Source organism: Salvelinus fontinalis, chromosome 19 (genome assembly GCF_029448725.1).
Source record: "Salvelinus fontinalis isolate EN_2023a chromosome 19, ASM2944872v1, whole genome shotgun sequence".
Taxonomy (NCBI): domain Eukaryota; kingdom Metazoa; phylum Chordata; class Actinopteri; order Salmoniformes; family Salmonidae; genus Salvelinus; species Salvelinus fontinalis.
In genome coordinates this window covers 15,714,616-15,734,462 of record NC_074683.1, presented here as the reverse complement: position 1 = coordinate 15,734,462, position 19,847 = coordinate 15,714,616, and the positions used below count along the sequence as shown (strand labels likewise).

At 43.4% G+C, this 19,847-nt stretch overlaps 1 protein-coding gene across 1 annotated transcript in view; it reads right to left on the bottom strand.

Moving 5' to 3' along the window:
• The window catches only part of klf12b (Kruppel like factor 12b), a 153,012-nt gene that overhangs the window by 5,580 nt on the left and 127,585 nt on the right, over positions 1–19,847 (bottom strand). The window contains exon 5 of the mRNA XM_055870925.1: positions 6,413–6,570. Coding sequence (XP_055726900.1) covers positions 6,413–6,570 — 158 coding nt within the window. The remainder of the gene's footprint in view (positions 1–6,412; positions 6,571–19,847) is intronic.

Sequence of the window (19,847 nt, the reverse complement as noted above, 5' to 3'; positions counted from 1 at the left end):
GAATTAACATGGTCCACACGCAACCGCACATCTGTGAAGAGTGCACGCACCTTTTCCACCTCAGGAAGCTGAAAAGATTTGGCATGGGCCCTCAGATCCTCAAAAAGTTCTACAGCTGCACCATTGAGAGCAACTTGAATGCCTACATCACCGCTTGGTATAGCAACTGCAAGACACCCGACCGCAAGGCACTACAGGGGGTGGGTACGGCCATCCAGGACCTCTGTAGCAGGCGGTGTCAGTGGGAGGGCCAAAACATTTTCACCGACTCCAGCCACCCAAGCCATAGACTGTTCTCTCTGCTACAGCACAGCAAGCGGTACTAGTGCACCAAGTCTGGAACCAACAGGACCTTGAATAGCTTCTACCCCGAAGCCAAAAGTCTGCTAAACAAGACTGCTAAATAGCTGATCAAATGGCTACCTGGACTACCTGCACTGGCCTGTTTTTGCATGAACTCTCTTGCACTGACTCTATGCACACACACTGGACTCTACCTACATACTCACACATATTTACACTGACACCCCAACACACACACACTGGACTCTACCTACATACTCACACATATTTACACTGACACCCCAACACACACATACACACACACTGGACTCTACCTACACATTCACACATATTTACACTGACACCCCAACACACACATACACACACACTGGACTCTACCCACATACTCACACATATTTACACTGACACACCAACACACACATACACACACACTGGACTCTACCCACAATCTCTTGGCAGGTTTGTTGTGGTGCCATATTCTTTCAATTTTTTAATAATGGATTTAATGGTGCTCCGTGGGATGTTCAAAGTTTTGGATATTTTGTATAACCCAACCCTGATCTGTACTTCTCCACACTTTGTCCCTGACCTGTTTGGAGAGCTCCTTGGTCTTCATGGTGCTGCTTGCTTGGTGGTGCCCCTTGCTTAGTGGTGTTGCAGACTCTGGGGCCTTTCAGAACAGGTGTACGTATACGGAGATCATGTGACAGATCATGTGACACTTACATTGCACACAGTTGGACTTTATTTAACTAATTATGTGACTTTCGAAAGTAATTGGTTGCACCAGATCTTATTTAGGGGCTTCATAGCAAAGGGGACGAATACATATGCACGGACCACTTTTCCATTTTGAATTTTGTGCATTTCACTTCAGCATTTTGGACCATTTTGTGTATGTCCATTGCATGAAATTCAAATGAAAATCCATTTAAATTACTGGTTGTAATGCAACGAAACAGGAAAAACACCAAGGGGGTGAATACTTTTGCAAGGCACTGTAGCCATGTTACATGTTACTTGTTAACTAAAACAATACATCTGCAAGTTGTAACTCATTTTTAAGTAATTTTTTTTTCTAGAGCAATTCCTTGTTACATATTTTACATCTAGCTAAGGGGTTTTGAGTTTGAAGGAACATTATTTTTAGTTTATAAATGTTTTATATTATTCAGTTTGACGACAACGTGCACAAAAAATGGTCCATTAGCTAGATAGCTAGATTGCTAACTGAGTCAGTCAAACGAATGGGATGGTAACGAGCAATAATGCTAAACATTAGCTAAATGCTTCCTCCATAAGCTAGCTATCTAGCCACTGTAGCTAGTAACACACCCATGATACTGATGGCCGAGGTATTTAGCACCTCTGACTAGAATGTCGGCAGTCAAAATCACCAACTAGTGAGGCAGCTGTTCTGCCAAAAGCAGTGGTGGACAGAGTGAGCTCGAGCCAGACTTATGCCATGTTCATGTCATGTCGGGAACTTGTAAATAAGTCCTTCCAACTGGAAAAAAATGCACCTGGATGCCCCTCCAACTCATAATTAGGACTAGGAAACTCGGGTATGACCACTGGATCACGGTCTTTCCCACATGATGAACTCTGACATCATAACACCACTGAAAATGTCAACAACCATGGCCAACCATGGTTCTTGTGTTCCTTCCGAGTTATGAGCATGTGAACTCTTACAAGTCATTCCTCCGATCACTCCTACATAACGTGAACGTGGCATTATACTGCGAGTGCTGGTTTTCTAGCTAGCTAAATGGTTAGCATTCACTAGCGCAACATATAAACTACAAATTTGGCTAGATGGAACTGGCAGTGTGGGATAATGGAGAGTGAATTATATTATTTTGTCAACATCTTGCCAGCTTGTGGTTATCTAGTTGTGGCTATCTAGCTATCAACAGGGCTTTCTTCAAGTTATGACTAGCAACATTAACGCAGCTAGCTAACATTGGCTATATAGCAACATGATCCTACCACGTGCCAATGGAAACAAAGCTTACGAAAGCACCACTACTGCAACCTTCTGGTCTGGAGTATTTTAAACAAGTCTAATATTTTTGGGGACAAATTATGAAGGCTTTTGTTTTGTTTACTACTTTGTGAATGAACTGTTAGCTACAGATTGAATTTAAAAAATCAAATAACATTTTATTTGTCACATGCTTCGTAAACTAACAGTGGAATGCTTACTTACGGGTCATTTTCCTACAAATCGGAGTTAAAGATAAATATCAAAAATGTAATAAACAAATAACAATAGTGACATAAGGCATAAATACACAGTTTATAACGAATATCAATAAAGTCACATTTAAAAATGTTTCTACTTCATATATATAATCTCCGGCACAACGCCAACATCAACATATGTGAAAATTGCACATTTCTATGTAGTAAAAGAAATGGAGGAACGTGTGCATCGTGTAATTTTAATTAATTATGAGTAGATATTGCCTACTAATTGCCGATTAATTGTCTACTAATTTGTTGATGATGTGAGGGGGTTGATGTTACCAGTACAGAAAAAGTACCCTCTTTTCTCCTTCTCATTGTTGCTTCTTTCATGCTCTCTGAATGGCTCAGAGTCAAGTCGTTGGGCAAGCTGACTACGCATTTTGAAACAGCAAGAGAAGCCACAGTTTGTCAGACACACATCAGGTGGTCTCATAGACTTAGACGCATCATAGTAAATGAAATTCATAGTAAATGAAACACTCGTAATGGTATGATATGTTACGTTTGGTATGGTTACATAACATAGAAGGTTACTTAAGGCAAAACAATAAAAGTAGTGTGGGTGGTTGGTGAGAATGTGATGCGTATAATGTGAACGTCTAGTATCCAAAAGGTTGCATGTTCAAATCTCATCACGGATAACTTTAGCATTTTAACAAATCAGCAACTTCGCAACTACTTAAAACTTTTGAGCTATTTTGCAAGTACTTAGCGTGTTAGCTAACCCTTCCCCTAACCCTAACCATAGTCCTTTAACGCTAACCTTAAGCCTAAACTTAACCCCAAACCCAAACCGTACGTACATATTCCAACTAGAAGCCATCGATTACAGGAAACATATGCACCGAGCTAAAGGCTAGAGCTGCCGCTTTCAAGGAGTGGGAAACTAATCCGCACGCTTATAAAAAAATACCGCTATGCCCTCAGACGAACCATCAAAGAGGCAAAGAGTCAACACAGGACTAACACTGAATCCTACTACACCGGCTCTGAAGTTCGTCGGATGTGGCAGGGCTTGCAAACTATTATGGACTGCAAAGGGAAACCCAGCCATGAGCTGCCCAGTGACGCAAGCCTACCAGACGAGCTAAATTACATTCATTCTCGCTTCGAGGCTTCGAGGAAAGCAACACTGAAGCATGCATGAGAGCACCAGCTGCTCTGGACGACTATTTGATCACGCTCTCCATAGCTGATGTGAGCAAGACCTTTAAACAGGTCAACATTCACAAGTCTGCGGGGCCAGACGGATTACCAGGGCGTGTACTCAGAGCATGCGCAGACCAACTGGCAAGTGACTTCACTGACATTTTCAACCTCTCGCTGAATGAGTCTGTAATACTGTCACGTTCCTGACCTGTTTTCTGTTGTTTTGGTATGTGTTTAATTGGTCAGGGCGTGAATTTGGGTGGGTAGTCTATGTTTTCTGCTTCTATGTTGGTTTAAGCGTTGCCTGGTATGGCTCTCAATTAGAGGCAGGTGTTTGGCGTTTCCTCTAATTGAGAGTCATATTAAGGTAGGTTGTTTCACAGTGTTCGTTGTGGGTGGTTGTCTTCCGTGTCTGTGTATGTTGCGCCACACGGGACTGTTTCGGTATGTTTGTTCGTTCGGTTTTTGTGTAGTCTGTTTTTTCCCTGTTCTTGCGTTCTGCGTGTTACATGTAAGTTCTTAAGTTCAGGTCAGTCTACGTTGTTTTGTTATTTTGTAAATCATTCCAAGTGTTTGTTTTCGTGTTTCGTCGTCTGTCTAATAAATCATTATGTATTCACAACCCGCTGCACGTTGGTCGAATCACTAGTCCTCGTATGAAGAGGAGGAACGACGTTACAAATACCCACATGTTTCAAGCAGACCACCATAGTCCCTGTGCCCAAGACTATGAAGGTAACCTGCCTAAATGACTACCGCCTCGTAGCACTCATGTCGGTAGCCATGAAGTGCATTGAAAGACTGGTCATGGCTCACAACTACACCATCATCCCTGAAACCCTAGACCTACTCCAATTCACATACCACCCCGACAGATCCACAGATTACGCAATCTCAATCGCACTCCATACTGCCCTTTCCCACCTGGACAAAAGGAACACCTATGTGAGAATGCTGTTCATTGACTACAGCTCAGCGTTCAACACCATAGTGCCCACAAAGCTCATCACTAAGCTAAGGATCCTGGAACTAAACACATCCCTCTGCAACTGGATCCTGGACTTCCACGCTGATCCTCAACACCGGTGCCCGTCAGGAGTGCATGCTTAGTCCCCTCCTGTACTCCCTGTTCACCCACGACTGAGTGGCCAAGCACGACTCTAACAACATCATTAAGTTTGCTGATGAAACAACAGTGGTAGGCCTGATCACCGACAATGATGAGACAGCCTATAGGGAGGAGGTCAAAGACCTGTCAGTGTGGTGCCAGGCCATCAACCTCTCTCTCAATGTGAGCAAGACAAAGGAGCTGATCGTGGACTACAGGGAAAGGAGGGCCGAACAGGCCACCATTTACATTGACGGGGCTGTAGTGGAGCAGGTTGAGAGTTTCAAGTTCCTTGGTGTTCACATCACCAACAAACTATCATGGTCCAAACACACCAAGACAGTCATGAAGAGGGCACGACAAAACGTTTTCCCCCTAAGGAGACTGAAATGATTTGGCATGGGTCCCCAGGTCTTCAAACAGTTCTACATCTGCACCATTGAGAGCATCTTGACCGTTTGCACTGGACTCTACCCACATACTCACCTGGTATTGCTACAACTCGTTATCTGACCGTAAGGCGCTACAGAGGGTAGTGCATATGGCCCAGTACATCATTATGGCCAAGCTTCCTGCCATCCAGGACCTATATACCAGGCAGTGTCAGAGAAAGGCCAACAAAAATTGTCAAAGACTCCAGCCACCCTATTTATAGACTGTTCTCTCTGCTACCGCACGTCAAGCTGTACCAGAGCACCAAGTATAGGTCCAAGAGGCTCCTTAACATCTTCTACCCCCAAGCTATAAGACTGCTGAACAATTAATCATATGGCCACCCAGACAATTTACATTGACCCCCCCCCCCCCCCCTTTGTTTTTACACTGCTACTATTCGCTGTTTATCATCTATGCATAGTGACTTTACCCCTACCTACATGTGCAAACTATCTCGACTAACCGGTACCCCCACACATTTACTCAGTACCGGTGCCCCTTATATATAGCCTCAATATTGTTATGTAATTCTACTGTTTCACTTTTTATTTTTACTTTATTTTTATTGAGTAAATATTTCCCAAGCTCTATTTCTTGAACTGCCCTGTTGGTTAAGGGCTTGTAAGTTAGCATTTCACGGCGCATGTGACAATGACATTTGATTAGATTTTAACCATAAACCTTAGCCACATAGCTAACATTAGCTTTAACCAACTAGTTAACGTTAGCAACAGCAAATTGGAATTCGTAACATATCACACATTTAGCAAATTCTTAACACATTGTATGAATTGCAATTTGTAATATCTTGTACAAATTGCAATTCGTAACATATCATATAAATTGGAGTCTCCTGGATTTACTTTTACTATGTAGCGTCTGCCCCTAAGTCCAGCTTGCTTGTTGTGTTTACCGATATTGTGAAGGACCTTCCATGTGTATTCACTTACTACGAAAACATTATTATTCAGGAAGAGACCTAGCCTTTAATTGATGAAGAGAACTGTATTAAATTGGTGTTTCCCAACACACACACACACACACACACACACACACACACACACACACACACACACACACACACACACACACACACACACACACACACACACACACACACACACACACACACACACACACACACACACACACACACACACTGACCTGTGTGCGTCCTCCGGTGTGCTTTTAGATGGGAGCTCTTGGTGTAGACCTTATTGCAGCCCTCAAAGTCACACCTATGGATGCGTCTCTTCTTGGAGTCGGGCGACTCTGACCTCCGTGGGCGGCGTATGCTCTCAATACTGAATGGTGACATGGAACTGCAACAAGAGAGAAAATGGTGGATCATTAGAGGAGCATCTTCACTATCTTTCATTCACATTACTAATTTTGATATTAGCTGTAAGGCAATGATCCAAAACCCAACATGACATTTTACTGTGTATGCCTTGACTACTGTAATTCTATCAGAAGTGCCATTTTATTAATTGAGGCAAGTAGATTTCTGATAATGCATAGAGGAGTAGCTATTCAACATGGTGGAGAATGTAGACTGAAAAACAAACAATCTTTTGAAGTATCTTTTGAAGTATCGGGTAACTTTCCCTCCCGTTGGATACACATGTACATTTATCCTTCAAAACAATCCTAGCACTTGCATGTAATGTTCGCCACATTTCACCCAAGTTCAGTGCTATCCGGGATCCTTGGATGTCCCTACCCTAAACTTTAACGTTAACCACAACCCTTACCCTAACTATAACCACAACCCTTACCCTAACTATAACCACAACCCTTATCTAACCCTAACAGTAACCCTTCCCTTAACCATTTTACATGTCAACTTCAATGGGTAGGGACATCCCAAGGATCCCGGATAGCACATACCTTTCAAGCAAGCTCCAATTACTCCAATAGAAATGCCTGGAAATAGATTCAAGATCATATTTCACAACCTGTTATGACATGTTCATTCAGAGATATTGTTAAAACTTTTCAATGGCCTTTAGAAACCCCCACAACCCACTGGGCACAGCATTGGATGTGGGAACAACGTTGATTGTGTGCCCAGTGGGACGGCACAGGAAACTGTATGAGGTAAGATTGTTATTTTGACCATTCCTACAGGTTTATCAATCATCTGAAGACAGTGTCATATTTATATGATTCATGCAGTTCAATAAACATAATGACTGTTGTGTTGTCTCTATCATCCATTACATTTTCCATTACATTTCCTTTCAAAATTAGTAGTCAGTACAATTTATCACAATAAAGCCACTAGATAGAGTATGCGTCTGTGTTGGGAAATGCAGACAGTGTTGACATGTGCCATCAGCAATATGTGCTTCCAGTAATGGTTAGCAGTGCTGGCAGGTCCGCTTAGCCAACATACTAAACAGTCACTCTACTAACACAATGCTACGGTCATGTTGCACACACATGCGTGCCCTTACACACACACACACACACACACACACACACACACACACACACACACACACACACACACACACACACACACACACACACACACACACACACACACACACACACACTGCTAAATAGCTACCCGAACTATCTGCATTGACCCTTTTTGCCTCATCACATGCGGTACGCTGCTGCTACTGTTTATTATTCATCATTTTGCCTAGTCACTTTACCCATACCTACAGTACCAGTCAGAAGTTTCAACACACCTACCCATTCAAGGGTTTTTCCTTTTCCTATTTCCTATTTTACACGTTGTAGAATAATAGTGAAGACATCAAAACTATGAAATAACACATATTGAATCAAGTAGTAACCAAAAAAGTGTTAAACAAATTCAAATATTATTAAGATTTTATCATCTTCAAAGTAGCCACGACCTTGATGACAGCTTTGCACACTCTTGGCATTCTCTCAACCAGCTTCACCTGGAATGCTTTTCCAACAGTCTTGAAGGACTTCCCACATATTGTGAACACTAGTTGGCTGCTTTTCCTTCACTCTGTGGTCCAACTCATCCCAATCCATCTCGACTTGGTTGAGGTCGGGTGATTGTGGAGGTCAGGTCATCTGATGCAGCACTCCATCACTCTCCTTCTTGGTCAAATAGCCCTTAAACAGCCTGGAGGCGCCGACAGAAATGGCCGCCTCGCTTCGCGTTTCTAGGAAACTATGCAGTATTTAGTTTTTTTTACGTGTTATTTCTTACATTGGTACCCCAGGTAATCTTAGATTTCATTACATACAGTCGGGAGGAACTACTGGATATAAGAGCAACGTCAGCTCACCATCATTACGACCAGGAATACGACTTTCCCGAAGCAGATCCTCTGTTTTGCCCACCACACAGGACAATGGATCGGATCCCAGCCGGCGAACCAAAACAACGTCGCCGTAAAAGGGGCAGACGAAGCGGTCTTCTGGTCAGGGTCCGGAGATGGGCACATCGCACACCGCTCGTACTAGCATACTACTCGCCAATGTCCAGTCTCTTGACAACAGGGTCGATGAAATCCGAGCAAGGGTAGCATTCCAGAGAGACATAAGAGACTGTAACGTTCTTTGCTTCACGGAAACATGGCTCACTCGAGACACGCTATCGAAGTCGGTACAGCCAGCTGGTTTCTTCACACATCGCACGGACAGAAACAAGCATCTTTCTGGTAAGAAGAGGGGCGGGGGGGTATGTCTTATGATTAACGAGACGTGGTGTGATCATAACAACATACAGGAACTCAAGTCCTTCTGTTCACCTGACTTAGAATTCCTCACATTCAAATGTCGACCGCATTATCTACCAAGAGAATTCTCTTCGATTGTAAACACAGCCGCATATATTCCCCCCCAAGCAGACACATCGACTTCCCTGAACCACATATCCTGAGGCTGCATTCATTGTAGCTCAGCTCGTGATTTTAACAAGGCTAATCTGAAAACAAGACTCCCTAAAATCTATCAGCATACCGATTTGTGCTACCAGGGCTGGTAAAACCCTAGATCATTGTTATTCTAACTTCCACGACGCATATAAGGAAAAGGAAAAGGAAAAGCTGACTACGACTCCATTTTGTTGCTCCCAGCCTATAGACAGAGACTAAAACAGGAGGCTCCCGCGCTCAGGTCTGTTCAACGCTGGTCCGACCAATCTGATTCCACGCTTCAAGATTGCTTCGATCACGTTGATTGGGATATGTTCCGCACTGCGTCAAACAACAACATTGACGAATACGCTGATTCAGTGAGCGAGTTTATTAGCAAGTGCATCGGCGATGTCGTACCCACAGCAACTATTAAAACATTCCCAAACCAGAAACCGTGGATTGATGGCAGCATTCGCGCCAACTGAAAGCGCGAACCACTGCTTTTAACCAGGGCAAGGTGACCGGAAACATGACCAAATACAAACAGTGTAGCTATTCCCTGCTCAAAGCAATCAAACAAGCTAAGCGTCAGTATAGAGACAAAGTAGAGTCGCATTTCAATGGCTCAGACACAAGAGGTATGTGGCAGGGTTTACAGTCAATCACGGATTACAAAAAGAAAACCAGCCCCGTCGTGGACCAGGATGTCTTGCTCCCAGACAGACTAAACAACTTCTTTGCTCGCTTTGATGACAATACAGTGCCACTGACACGGCCCACTACCATAAACTGTGGAATCTCCTTCACTGCAACCGACATGAGTAAAACATTTAAACATGTTAACCCTATGTTAACCCAAGGCTGCAGACCCAGACGGCATCCCCAGCCACGTCCTCAAAGCGTGCGCAGAGCAGCTAGGTGGTGTGTTTACGGACATATTCAATCAATCCTTATCCCAGTCTGCTGTTCCCACATGCTTCAAGAGGGCCACCATTGTTCCTGTTCCCAAGAAAGCTAAGGTAACTGAACTAAATGACTATGTACTCCTGTACTCCCTGTTCACCCACGACTGCGTGGCCATGCACGCCTCCAACTCAATCGTCAAGTTTGCAGACGACACTACAGTGGTAGGCTTGATTACCAACAACAACGAGACGGCCTACAGGGAAGAGGTGAAGGCCCTCGGAGTGTGGTGTCAGGAAAATAACCTCACACTCAACGTCAACAAAACAAAGGAGATGATCGTGGACTTCAGGAAACATCAGAGGGAACAGCCCCCTATCCACATTGACGGGACAGTAAAGGAGAGGGTAGTAAGTTTTAAGTTCCTCAGCGTACACATCACGTACAAACTGAATTGGTCCACCCACACAGACAGCGTGGTGAAGAAGGCACAGCAGCGCCTCTTCAACCTCAGGAGGCTGAAGAAATTCGGCTTGTCACCAAAAGCACTCACAAACTTTTACAGATGCACAATCGAGAGCATCCTGTCAGGCTGTAAGTTCCTCAGCGTACACATCACGTACAAACGGAATTGGTCCACCCACACAGACAGCGTGGTGAAGAAGGCTCAGCAGCGCCTCTTCAACCTCAGGAGGCTGAAGAAATTCGGCTTGTCACCAAAATCACTCACAAACTTTTACAGATGCACAATCGAGAGCATCCTGTCAGGCTGTATCACCGCCTGGTATGGCAACTGCTCCACCCACAACCGTAAGGCTCTCCAGAGGGTAGTGAGGTCTGCACAACGCATCACCGGAGGCAAACTACCTGCCCTCCAGGAAACCTACACCACCCGATATCACAGGAAGGCCATAAAGATCATCAAGGACAACAACCACCCGAGCCACTGCCTGTTCACCCCGCTATCATCCAGAAGGCGAGATCAGTACAGGTGCATCAAAGCAGGGACCGAGAGACTGAAAAACAGCTTCTATCTCAAGGCCATCAGACTGTTAAACAGCCACCACTAACATTGAGTGGCTGCTGCCAACATACTGACTCAACTCCAGCTACTTTAAGAATGGAATAATTGATGTTAAAAATGTATCACTAGCCACTTTAAACAATGTCACTTAATATAATGTTTACATACCCTATATTACTTATCTCATATGTATATACTGTACTCTATACCATCTACTGCATCTTGCCTATGCCATTCTGTACCATCACTCACTCATATATTTTTATGTACATATTCTTTATCCCTTTACACTTGTGTGTATAAGGAAGTTGTGTACAAAAAAAGTATGAATGTATGTATTTGTAAGTCGCTCTGGATAAGAGCGTCTGCTAAATGACTTAAATGTAATGTAAAATGTTGTTGTGAAATTGTTAGGTTAGATTACTCGTTGGTTATTACTGCATTGTCGGAACTAGAAGCACAAGCATTTCGCTACACTCGCATTAACATCTGCTAACGATGTGTATGTGACAAATACATTTTGGTTTGATTTGATTTGGTGTGTTGGGTCATTGTCCTGTTGAAAAACAAATGATAGTCCTACTAATCGCAAACCAGATGGGATGGTGTATCGCTGCAGAATTATGTGGTAACCATGCTGGTTAAGTGTGCCTTTAATTCTAAATAAATCACAGACAGTGTCACCAGCAAAGCACCCCCACACCATCACACCTCCTCCTCCATGTTTCACGGTGGGAACCACACATGTAGAGATCATTCGTTCACCTGCTCTGTGTCTTGCAAAGACACGGCGGTTAGAACCAAAAATCTCAAATTTGGACTCATCAAACAAAAGGACAGAATTCCACCAGTCTAAAGTCGATGGGCTTCTGAGTGGCACAGCGTTCTAAGGCACTGCATCTCAGTGCTTGAGGCATCACGACAGACCCTCGTTCGATTCCAGACTGTATAAAAAATGGCCGTGATTGGGAGTCCCGTAGGGCGGTCCACAATTGGCCCAGCGTAGTTAGGGTTTGGCCGGGGTAGGCAGTCATTGTAAATAAGAATTTGTTCTTAACCTGTTGAGGCTAGGGGCGCTGTTGTCACTATTTATGCTAATCGTGTAATTTTTGAAACGGCTTCCCACAAAATTCTTGATCGTACAATATGCATATTATTATTATTATTGGATAGAAAACAGTCTATAGTTTCTATAGGAGTTGAAATTTTGTCTCTAAGTGGAACAGAACCCATTCTACAGCAATTTCCCTGACATGGAGTCAGATTTCAGAAATTTTGGCCCCTGATCTGGAGTCAGTTAAAAGGCCACAGTTATTGCTATGAGTATACGGACACTGCTTACGTCTTCCCCTGGATGCCTTTACGTGATGACGATTTGAATGGGGTCGATTGCGCGTTCACAGGCACTATAAATTAAAAAACCCTGTAGCTAGTAAGTCTTTTGGAGCTGCGTTATGCGCGTGGAGGACACCGACCCGCACCTGTTCCAAGCATTAGTGTTGGGAGTAATCTTTCTCCGGTCATGTTAAGACTCGTTATAGGAGTTAAAAACATCATAAGGTAGTTAATTTAAAGCGTTTTATAGCAATTTATATCCGTTTAGTGCGATTTTGGGACATTTATTTCTGAAACGCTGTGAATCGCCAGGCACGCTTCCAGTTCATGCTGAACGCAGTTGGCATTTCCACATGGCAAGAGGACAGCTTTCCACCAAAAGACGATTAGACCCAAGAAAGGATCCTTTGCCCAAGATACTGATGGAAGAACAGCTCAAAGTAGGACATTTTTATTATGATAAATCGTGTTTCTGTCGAAAAATGTTAGTGGCTTAGGACGCCATGTTTTTTGACGTAGCTTCGCTTGGCGCAAACTGTATTGAAAAGTAAGGATAATTAAAAAAATGTAATTCCGCGATTGTATTAAGAATTAAATTGTCTATCAATCGATGTCCACCCTATATTTTTTAGTCACGTTTATGAGTATTTATGTATAAGAGTAGATCACTGTCTAATATGGCGCACGGACATTTTCTCACCAGCTGGGCTACTTTCCCCATTGTCTAACCATGATTTTGGTGGCTAAATATGCACATTTTCGAACAAACTGTATATGCATGTTGTAATGTGATGTTACAGGGGTGTCATCTGAAGAATTCTGAGAAGGTTAGTGAAAAAAATAATATATTTTGGCGATGTTGACGTTATCGCTCACTTTGGCTAGAATTAATGCTGGGGTAATGTTTGCACCTGTGCTATGCTAATATAACGATTTATTGTGTTTTCGCTGTAAGACACTTAGAAAATCTGAAATATTGTCTGTATTCACAGGATCTGTGTCTTTCGATTAGTGTATGCTGTGTATTTTTACGAAATGTTTGATGATTAGTAAGTAGGTAAACACGTTGCTCTATGTAGTTATTCTAGTCCATTTGTGACGGTGGGTGCAATTGTAACCTATGCCATCTACCTGAAATATGCACATTTTTCTAACAAAACCTATCCCATACCATAAATATGTTATCAGACTGTCATCTGATGAGTTTTTTTCTTGGTTAGGGGCTATAAATATCTTAGTTTAGCCGAATTGGTGATAGCTACTGGTGTTGGTAGACAAATAAAAGATGGTGGATTATGCTAATGTGTTTTTAGGTAATAGATGTACATCTTTACATATTGTGTCTTCCCTGTAAAACATTTTAAAAATTGGACATGTTGGCTGGATTCACAAGATCTGTGTCTTTCATTAGCTGTATTGGACTTTAATGTGTGAAAGTTAAATATTAAAAAAAATAAATAAATTTGAATTTCGCGGCACTGGTTTTTCAGTGGGGGTGGGGGGGGAGTGCCGCTAGCGGCACCCTCATCCTAGACAGGTTAACTGACTTGCCTGGTTAAGTAAAAAATGCTTGTGTTTCTTGGCCAAGCAAGTCTCTATTATTCTACAATATTGAAAATAGTAAAAACAAAGAAAAACCCTTGAATGAGTAGGTGTGTCCAAACTTTGACGGCATGTACCGTTGCTCACAAAACACACACACACACACACACACACACACACACACACACACACACACACACACACACACACACACACACACACACACACACACACACACACATAGAATATCACTGGTACTTGTCTCTCTCCATTAATGATTGTCAACCTGGATATCCACATTGCATTTTCTTTCACTCCTCATACAGCTCGGAGGCCAGACAGAGAAGTGAGAGTCGTAGGGGCACAGTGAGGGATGGGGGGGGGGGACTGAGGGGTTACAGTTAGAGGAGAAGAGAAGGGGGGTGAGGGTCATGCAGGTCAACGAGGAGCAGCCAAAGTATATTTGGGGTCGGGATGTTGGGGGCTACGAAAAGGAAGGAGAAAATGAACAAGACGAGCAGTCTCGTGGGGTCTGGTTTTTCTAGAGGTGTGCGTAAAGGGGCTCTTTCGAGGATGGAAAAGAAGAGGTTACAGGGTGCAAATAGAGAACAGAGGGGAGGAGGGAGAGGGGAGCAGATGGGTTCCTTTGGGTGGTGTAGAAGAGACGAGGCGTGGAAAGACAGGCCCTCTAGTCTCCACCACACACAGCCCACTTCCTGTCTCACTGAAACATACACATATATGCCACACAAGGACACACATAGACAGCGTACACACACACACAGGAAATGAGCGTTTGGGTCAGATATGATACTGATAACTCTATCTCTCTCCATACACCCCTGTAAATTGAGGCAAACTATTTTCTCGGTTAAAAAAATGTCATGACAGGCCTGATGGAAACTTTCTACATTTCGACAAAACAAAATACGCTTGACAAGGTGGGATCTGAAAATGTCAGTGGAGACGCTTTTATGTGCAAATATTGATATAATAATCATCATATCGAAGGAAACTTGGAGTCCTGTCATGGACAAAGTTTTTTATTATAAAATTTAAAAAAAGGTTTTATCACAACAACAAAAATAACTCCACTTTGTCCTTTGACAGCCAACAGAGGCTCATCATAACACACCTGTCTTACATGTGTCTATTGGGGTCAATCTTCTCCAGGTGAACATGTTGTGTGGTCCTCCCACCACGATTCGTCAGGAAAGTTTACTAGGCTACAGATGAATTATAATGAACTTCACAGGGTGTCAGGCCCTGATCTGTGTCACCTGCCCTTGTGCTTGTCTCTACCCCCTCCAGGTGTCGCCCATCTTCCCAATTATCCCCTGTGTATTCATACCTATGTTCTCTGTCTGTTTGTTGACAGTTCGTCTTTTTCGTTCAAGCTTAACAGCGGTTTTCCTGTCAGCGCCTTCTGCTTCCCAGCTTCTCTTTGCTAGTCCTCCCGGTCTTGGCCTTTGCCTGTCCTGACCCTGTACCCGCCCGCCTGACCTCTCTGCCTGAACCTGCATGCCATCCTGTACCTTTGCTCCACCTCTGAATTACTGTCTGTCCCTGAGTCTGCCTGCCATCCTGTACCTCTGCCTTACCCTGGATTTTCGACCCCTGCCTGCCTTGAACTGTCTTTGTATGCCCCTGTTTGCTACAATAAACAGTGTTACTTCGACAGTCTGCATCTGGATCTTTTCATTTATTTCTTTTCACCTTTATTTCACCAGGTAGGCCAGTTGAGAACAAGTTCTCATTTACAACTGTGACCTGGCCAAGCTAAAGCAAAGCAGTGCGACACAAACAACAACACAGAGTTACACATGGAATAAACAAACGTACAGTCAATAATACAATAGGAAAAAAGTCTATATACAGTATCAAAAAATGTCTGCAACATTGAACGTCCCCAAGAACACAATGGCCTCCATCATTCTCAAATGGAAGAAGTTTAGAACCATCAAGACTCCTCCTAGAGTTGGCCGCCCGGCCAAACTGAGCAATCGGGGGAGAAGGGCCTTAGTCAGGGAGGAGACCAAGAACCTGATGGTCACAGTGACAGACCTTTAGAGTTCTGTCAGTGTGGGAGAATTTTCCAGAAAAACAACCATCTCTGTAGCATTCTGCCAATCAGGCCTTTATGGTAGAGTGGCCAGATGGAAGCCACTCCTCAGTAAAAGGCCAATGACAGCCCACTTGGAGTTTGCCAAAAGGCACCTAGAGACTCTCAGACCATGAGAAACAATATTCTCTGGTCTGATGAAATCATGATTGAACTCTTTGGCCTGAATGCCAAGCGTCACGTCTGGAGGAAATCTGGCACCATCCCGACGGTGAAGCATAGTGGCGGCAGCATCATGCAGTGGGGATGTTTTTCGGTGGCATGACTGGGAGACTAGTCAGGATCGAGGCAAAGATGAATGGAGCAAAGTACAGAGATATCATTGATGAAAACCTGCTTCAGAGTACTCAGGACCTCAGACCGGGGCGCACGATTACCTTCCAAGAGGAAAACGAACTTAAGCACACAGCCAAGAGAACGCAGGAGTGGCTTCGGGACAATTTTCTGAATATCGTTGATTGGCCCAGCAAGAGCCCGGACTTGAAACCTATCAAACATCTCTGGAGAGACATGAAAAAAGCTGTGCAGCAATGCTCCCCATCCAACCTGACAGAGCTTGAGAGGATCTGCAGAGAGGAATTTGAGAGACTCCCCAAATACAGGTGTGCCAAGCTTGTAGCGTTATATCCAAGAAGACTTGAGGCTGTAATCGCTGCCAAAGGTGGGTTTGTGCCCATAGGCGACATTGTTGCCGGTGATGTCTGGTGAGGACCAGCCTTACAACAGGCCTACAAGGACTACTCAGTCCAGCCTCTCTCAGCCTATTGCGGACAGTCTGAGCACTGATGGAGGGATTGTGTGTTCCTGCTGTAACTCAGGCAGTTGTTGTTGCCATCCTGTACCTGTACCGCAGGTGTCATGTTCGGATGTACATATCCTTTGCAGGTGTTGTTACACGTGGCCTGCCACTGCGAAGACAATCAACTGTCTGTCCTGTCTCCCTGTAGCGCTGTCTTAGGCGTCTCACGGTACGGACATTGCAATTTATTGCCCTGGCCACAACTGCAGTCCTCATGCCTCCTTGCAGCATGCCTAAGGCACGTTCACAGAGATAAGCAGGGACCCTGGGCATCTTTCTTTTGGTGTTTTTCAGAGTCAGTAGAAAGGCCTCTTTTTTGTCCTAAGTTTTCATAACTGTGACCTTAATTGCCTACCATCTGTAAGCTGTTAGCATCTTAACGACCGTTCCACAGGTGCATGTTCATTAATTGTTTAAGTGTCACGATCGTTATGAGACGAATGAGTGGACCAAGGCGCAGCGTGGAAAAAAGACATATTCTTTTAATGAAGAAAAAACAAACACTTATTAAATGAACAAAAACAACCGATCGTGAAACTAAAACGAACTAAGTGCACACATGCAACATAGAACATAGACAACTACCCACAAAAGCCTACTGCCTATGGCTGCCTTAAATATGGCTCCCAATCAGAGACAATGAATGACAGCTGTCTCTGATTGAGAACCATTCAGGCAACCATAGACATACCTAGACACCTACACTCAAACACAAACCCATCTACTCTACCTAAACCCCCTATACCATGCAACCACCCAAGACGAGACAAAAACACACAAACTTCCCCCCTGTCACACCCTGACCTAACCAAACTATTACAGAAAACAAAGATAACAAAGGCCAGGGCGTGACATTAAGGTTCATTGAACAAGCATGAGAAAAAGTCTTTAAACCCTTTATAATGAAGATCTGTGAAGTTATTTGGATTTTTACTAATAATTTTTTCTTTGAATGACAGGGTCCTGAAGAAGGAATGTTTATTTTTTTGCTGAGTTCAGTACTACAACAGGTTAGCTTGACCGGAGCCAACGTTAGCTTCTATGCTAACGGACTTTTATAATGTTTGCCCATTTTCCATTTTCTTTGACATTAAAGACAAATTAGGACCAACAATAGTAGCCTGCCTCTCACTTCATCAGAAACTTGCCCATACTTGTATGGAAATTCATCAATAAAATACCAACCAACCTATTTTGACCTTGGGGGATTTATTTTATAAGAAGTGTTGACATGCTGAATGCACCGATGTGTCTGTTTAAGCTACTAGCACACAGCTCGGACACCCATGCATACCCTACAAGACATGCATACCAAACAAGACCACTGAAGGTCTCTTCACAATCCCCAAGTCCAGAACAGACTACGGGAGGCGCACAGTACTGCATAGAGCCATGGCTACATAGAACTCGATTCCACATCAGGTAACTGATGCAAGCAGTAGAATCAGATTTTAAAAAATTATAAAAATACACCTTATGGAACAGTGGGGACTGTGAAGAGACACACACAGGCACAGACACACATACACATGATAAGCCACGCAATCTATACACACGTGCACATGAATGTTGTATTGTAAATATGTGGTGGTGGAGTGGTGGCCTGAGGGAACACACTGAATGTGTTGGGTAAGGTGTGAAATGTAATGTCATGCAGTAATTTAAACTGTATCTAACTGTCTTATGTCGCTGGACCCCAGGAAGAGTAGCTGCTCCCTTGGCACCAGCGAATAGAATCCATAATGAATACAAATACAAATGTATTTAATACAAATGTATTTAATACATTATACTGCAAATGTACCATGGTAACACACAATTAATAAAGATGGTACCGTATGATAACTTTTGGTACCATGTATTATAATTGTGCATTACCATGGTAAAATGTATAATGCATGTCAAAACCATGGTATTTCCATGATCCACATCTACAGTATACCATGGTATAAATGATGCAATGCCATGATATTATTTAGGTGCTTGACAGTACTATCATACTTCAAAGCTAAAACTATGGTATATTTCCATGATTTAGATCTATACCATGGTATACATGATGCAATACCATGGTAATATTTAGGTACAACGGCAGTACCATGTTCGTACCATTATACTTCAAGGCTAAAACCATGGTACGTTTTCATTATTTAGGCTATACCATGGTATAAGTGAACGTACCATACTAGTACCATGGGTTTTATGGGGAAAAACTAATTCTAATTGGCTGGGCCTGGCTTCCCAGTGGGAGGGCCTGAGCTCCAAGGCCCACTCATTGCTGCACCCCTGCCCAGTCATGTGAAATCCATAGATCAGGGTTTAATGAATTTGTTTCAACTGACTGATTTCCTTATGAACTGTAACTCAGTAAAATCTTTGACAGTTTTGCACGTTGCGTTTATATTTGTGTTCAGTATAGTTGTATAAAAGATTACACAGTTTGTTGGAACCGTACTGTCTTCAGTTTGAGAGTAGGCTTACTAACAGTAGGAGTGAGCCTGCAGTTGAGCTGAGGGCCAGGTATCCACATAAAGACATGAGGAGATAGAGAAATGAAAAGGGCTAGAGGGAGGGAAAGAGGAAGAGTGGCAGAAAAGGAATAGCAGGAGGATGAAATAAATGTGAGCGGCATGCAGGGGGAGAGGAATAAATTGAAAGGGGTACAGAGGGAGAAATAGGAAAAAAGGGCGAGCATGGATATGTAATGGCTTCTTGGCCAGCTTCCTCCATATTCATGTGGAAACGGTGGATGGGCTATTGTGAGAATGAGGGAATGAGGGAGAGAGAGGGAATGAAGAAAATAAGGAAATAGGGTATGAGGGAGAAGGGGAGAGAGGAGGAAGGGAGTGAGAGGGTACAAGTCTCTGGTGATTTCTGTCCGGTCCCCACATGCGTGTGCTTATGAATGTGTGTGTTCCTATGCCTCATTTCCATATGATCTCTACAGTCGAGGGCTTGTTTTATTTGTTTCTCTGAATCTTGTTGTTATGGTTGTTTCCTGAGCGACTCAGAGCCAGAGA